Here is a 5,408-nt window from a genome sequence, read left to right on the forward strand (position 1 = left end):
CACAATCGGTGAAAAAATATAGGTGATTTTAGATATGCAAACGGTTTTCGGTGTTTGTATTTTGGTAATAGGTCTTCCTTTATGACATATTAGTATTGTTTTCGATTTATCAGAATTTTCGACGGTCAGACGAGGTCCAAATTAGATGAAATTTTTACATGGTCACTAAATATATATACCGATCATATCGGTTGGTGTTGATCGATCCAGAGAAATTTTGTTCATATACTTGTTTCATAATGCGATAATTTTATTCTAAATCTAATAAAATCGAGTTTATACGGGCCGGGATTTGCGGCTTTTGGCGGGCCAGGCCCATAGTCCGGACCGGGTTGGGTTTCACCCCTCTAATCTAAACCCGGCCCTCTACCAATGAAAACGGAATTTGACGGGCTTTCTCATGGACTGGGCCAGATAAAAATTTATGAGGCTTGCAAGTATCCGAAGACTTTTGAGATCCGCGGGCTAAGATGAGGCCTACCACCTCCTAGGGAAACATTTTACTTCCCTAATTGATTTATTTCTTTCCTTTCCGGTTACGTGGCGGCCTAAATCAAAATTAATGGACCCCGTTTCGAGCCAAAGTTTCAAAATTCTACACGTGGTATGGACCAGTAGTGCTACTCAGTAATAGTCCTTTACCAAAAGCCTAAATTCCAGGGGTCAGGGCACCCACAAGAAAAAACTAACAAAGATAACTTAATTTGCATGCATGATTTCCGCGAGTCATGGGTTGTGAGCCCTCGGAGATGAGAATATTGGAAGATCGAATAGTATTCACCAGACAGCAGTGAAAGTTGTACTGCTACCGTCTTCTACGTCGTCGATCAACTCCCAGCTACTACATTTGTTGTCACTCAACTGTAGACAATGCACATGCAGATAACTACTCGATCGATGATGCTTGTCCTACTACATTGAGATCGATTGAATGACAGTGCTTTGTATTACGTGTTTCTTCCCGTCGATCACTACATCAGTTAGTGTACGGTTGAGCAACTACTGTAGAAGTCGACAGTTTTCTTCTTCTTCTTCTACCCGTCAGACTTGAAATGCACTATACCCATGCCAGCCTTGGACGTCCACTTCATATATGAGGTCGATCGACTCATAAGAAGGTCGAGCGATATGAGTCTATGACATGCATGATTCTCTCAACCAGTGGCGGATCTAGAATATTTTGTCAGCCAAGGCAAAATTTCAGCACACCAAATGTTATAAAAGCACCTATAAACCAGTAGACTTTTAGTTAAATCAGTTCATTCAAACTAACAAATCATCATCATTAAACATTCAATTTCAGACAAAAATTTGTATTATAATAAAAAAATAGAAAAGCTGAATAAGATCGGATAGAGTTTAGGTGTGCGAATTGAATCATGCTAATTAATAATACACACTTAAAAGAATTAAAAAGAGAAAATAGATGAAGTTGGGGTCTCAAGGTTCTGGAGAGATCGTTTCTCACAACAAGCTTCAATCAGAAGAGAACTAGTCTTAAACCTCTTAATACATATAGTGTCATTCTTGTAGGTTTTTTTGAAAATGACGTCGTTTTATTAACGAATAGCCTAAAAACAACGTCATTTGGAGATATAATCACGAAAAAATATATATATAAAAGGATGCCTGCAAGATGGAGTGGGATCCTCTCTTAATGCCCCTATCCTAATATTGCCTAACGAAAAAAATCTCAACCGTCTAGTTTTATTGAATGGCCAGATTTAGCACCTCACTTTTATCTCTAGCTTTCTCTCACCTTTCTCCCTCTTCTCTCCCTCTCTCACAGGCTCTGAACCCCTCTCCATGGACCATGCGAGAGCCCAGTAGATGAGATGACGAGATTGTAGCTTACACTTCCATATCTTCCTCATCCTCTCCTCTCTCAAATTTTCCATCGTCTGTCTTCTCCCCTGATCTATTGTTCAAATGGGTAGAATTTGACAATTTCAAATCTGATAAAGAAAAGAGATGAGCAAGGTGAGAGAAAGATGGAAGAGGCAATGATTAATTTCCTTGCTCTGCAACACCCTAAGCAAAAACCCAGAACTGTAATGGAAAATTTGTTTTAAGAAAAGACCATGAGTAAGGAGAGGTAGTCATTAAGTAATCCCAGGAAAAACCCAATTATTCATAGAAACCTAAAACATTAACAACCTACATCCAACACCCTGCACAATAATCCCAGAGAAACGAGTATTCTTCTCTCTGAAAAAGATACGGAGATTAGGAGAGGGCAATCGTAGCTTTGTAGGATGTGATAGAGAATGTGTTTTTTTGGGTGATATGATAGAGAATTTGGATGAGAAGGAGATGGGAGAATAGATTTCAGATTTTTCCTAAGCTAAACATCTTGGCCGTTGATTATGATCTGACGGCTCATATTCTCTCATTAGGCAATAAGAGGAGATGAACATTAGGAGAGGATTCTGGTCCCTGCAAGTCGTCTTCTTCCCCAACCTTTTGCCCAATTCTACCATGGAAACAAAGCTTGACTGCAGCAAAACTATAAATTTCAAGGTGATTAACAAAAACCCAGCCTAGGGAGCTGCCTAGGCTTGCCCATGAATGGATCCGCCACTGTGTACGTACATTGATCTATTTTCTCTTTCTAATTCTTTTAAGTGTGTATTATTCAATTAGTATGATTCAATTCACACACCTAAACTCTGTCTGATCTTATTCAGCTTTTCCATTCTTTTATTATAATACAAACTTTTGTCTGAGATTGAATGTTTAATGATGATGATTTGTTAGTTTGAATGAATTGATTTAACTAAAAGTCTACTGGTTTATAGGTGCTTTTATAACATTTGGTGCTTGTTGAAATTTTGCCTTGGCTGACAAAATATTCTGGATCCGCCACTGTACGTACGTGGCTTTAATTGAGTGAACTACCCTAAATCATTCATGTCTACATCTTATTTCTCTGTACTGTAATCGTCTTTAAAGGTCACTTGGACTTTGGTATCCAAACGTTGGCATCGGATAATTCAAGACCTTTCTTTCTTCTATTGCAATTATGGTGCTGAAAGTGCATTGTTAAGAATGATTAGGCTGCAGGAGGTTCCATATAAGCAGATTGCGCAAGTCGGTTACACAGCAAGCCTCATTTTCCTTTCTTTATCTCGCAAGTAAAAGAAATGTGCAACTAAGAGGAGATACACACAGTAGGCTTGAAGGCTTCCTAAGAAGTATAGGATTTGTCAAGAGGAGTGAGCTGTGTGATATAAAATGAAGGGAAAAATGCAAGAGAAACCCTTGAAAGAGTAGGGAAAAACTGAAAAAAGAGTACCAGTGGAGTCATGTGAAGACATTTAATTATACAGAGTGGGGTTTCCATGTCTTTGTTTCCAAGTGCACATGGGATAATGTCCTTTCTATTGCGTATAGGTGTAAAAGAAAGAAATTTTAAGCATGTGCAGCCATGTGCATTTCCTAGCTAGTTGCAGCCAATTCAAATTAATCTGTGCTAAACTGTAGCCCTTCTACTCTTCTAATCAGAATTATCAGTTATTTGTTATAAGTTATAACTGCATCATTATCAACCTGGCCAGTGGCCACCTATAAAACTAGCCCTGAGGTTTCCTTCTAGTTCACCACCATCATCAATACCACCCTTGCAAGCTAGCTTTTATCTTCTCATTCATTTCTCTTTTCTTTTCTGCAACGGTAATGATGAGCTAGGCAAATGGGTAAGCAACAGAAACGAGTTTACTCTCTGCAAGCCAACAGATCGGTGTGTTCTTCTGTGTTTGCAAGAAGATATGTGAATTACTTATTGCCAGCTCTGAAGAAGAACAAAGAAAACGAGGAGTGCTCTAACTCTGATGTTCATGAGTTGGAGAAAATTATTGGGTACCAAGTGAACATGGCGATGGTGCTGTCTGCATCAACCCAACGCGAGTTTGCCTGGATGCGCGCTTTGAAACAGAATCTTGAAACGAACTGTGTCAATGGTAAGAGATTTTCGCTACCTCATCCTCGTGTTTCGAAACCTTTGAGTTTTCTGCGAAACCCTAGATGCAGTGCAAGTAATAATAAGATGAAGAATTACTGCTCCTCCAATATGAGTAAGAGAGTGAGACCGAATTTCCGAGCAAGAACAACTTTAACTATCAAGAAAATTGAAAAGAAAGACGAAGAGGCAGAGATGATTAGCACGAAGATGGTATCACTAAGAAGGCTTTTACCTGGAGGGAGTGAGATGGTTGACGATGAATTGCTCGAGGAAGTAGGAAGTTACGTCACTTGTCTCCAGCTCCAGGTGACTATTCTTCGGCGTCTAGTGGGATCGATCGAGGACGTTGATTAGTTAATTACTTACTTTGTTAGCATAATCCCTTTTGTTTTTAATTAAGTACTATTGTTATCTTTCAATTTAAGGTAATTAGCCGGTTAGGTGTGCAAAGTATGCCCGGTTATATGTGTATGTGTACATTACTGTTTGAACATGAAGACTATAATCGTGCTTAAGAATACAAACTTATCTACGTACAGCAGCAGCAGTGCTGTATCACAAGTTGTACTTGGGAGCTAGCTAGGATTTTGGTATATTAGTACGTCGTTCTCCCTCTTCTATACATTTGCCCTCTTTGATTCATATTTATGGTGTTGCTGTTTAATCGATCTCATGGGTAGTTCAGGCTAGGGTTGTGTGCCGTAGTACGTCCACATATTGTGCAATTTATTTTAATGTAGTGATACAATGTTGATATGTTGGATGTTTGTTTCTATTTTCTTTGGATTAGAATGCATGTCTAAGAGTGCAGTCACATCTAATTGAGATGTGTATTTTGAGCATGTTTAGGATGAAGTTAGAAACTTGACTACATCTGATTCCCAAACTAATGGGTTACAAGCATCGTAATTTACATTTGTCGCGTAATTATTTGGGTGAATTGCTTAATAGTCTAATTCTCGATGTTTATGCCAATTAGAGCAAGTTAATGACCCTTCAACCAGCTCTATCTCTCTCCAATTTTAGTTTGATCCTTGAATCGAAACATTATTAATTACCAATATTGTTTGTGAGTATATGGTCCTTGAGCCTTAAACCACCTTCGGTACCATATATTACTGCCAAATAGGAAATTTACATCTGCATTAGATATGTTTTTGATATATCTTAATATTCTCATTTGCATTTTTTTCATTTGCATTTTTTATTAAATTTTTAGTTATAGCTAAGCATTTTATTTTGGTTAATGAGGTACCAACCTAAATTCACGGTGAGTAATGCGACTCATTCTAAATAGTTATCACTCGGCGCATAGGCATGCTTAAGCTTTGTGTGAACAAAGGCTGAGCATTAGTGCGTTACTAAGGCTTAGTGCCTTATAGTAGCACTTTTCTTTAATTTATATTCTTTATTTTTATTTATTTGAATTAGTGACTATAGTTACTAA

General features: G+C 38.1%; 1 protein-coding gene across 1 annotated transcript; it reads left to right on the forward strand.

Moving 5' to 3' along the window:
• The first annotated feature begins 3,562 nt into the window (after positions 1–3,562).
• On the forward strand, positions 3,563–4,567 carry LOC126791280 (transcription factor bHLH146). Its single transcript, XM_050517713.1, has one exon. It carries the CDS (start codon positions 3,692–3,694, stop codon positions 4,313–4,315), a length of 624 nt encoding a protein of 207 aa, XP_050373670.1. The 5' UTR covers positions 3,563–3,691; the 3' UTR covers positions 4,316–4,567.
• The last annotated feature ends 841 nt before the right edge of the window (positions 4,568–5,408 follow it).

Source organism: Argentina anserina, chromosome 4 (genome assembly GCF_933775445.1).
Source record: "Argentina anserina chromosome 4, drPotAnse1.1, whole genome shotgun sequence".
Taxonomy (NCBI): Eukaryota; Viridiplantae; Streptophyta; class Magnoliopsida; order Rosales; family Rosaceae; genus Argentina; species Argentina anserina.

Excerpts from the sequence above, each read along its gene's own strand:
- LOC126791280 (XM_050517713.1), top strand. The coding sequence starts at position 3,692 with ATGGGTAAGCAACAGAAACGAGTTTACTCTCTGCAAGCCAACAGATCG.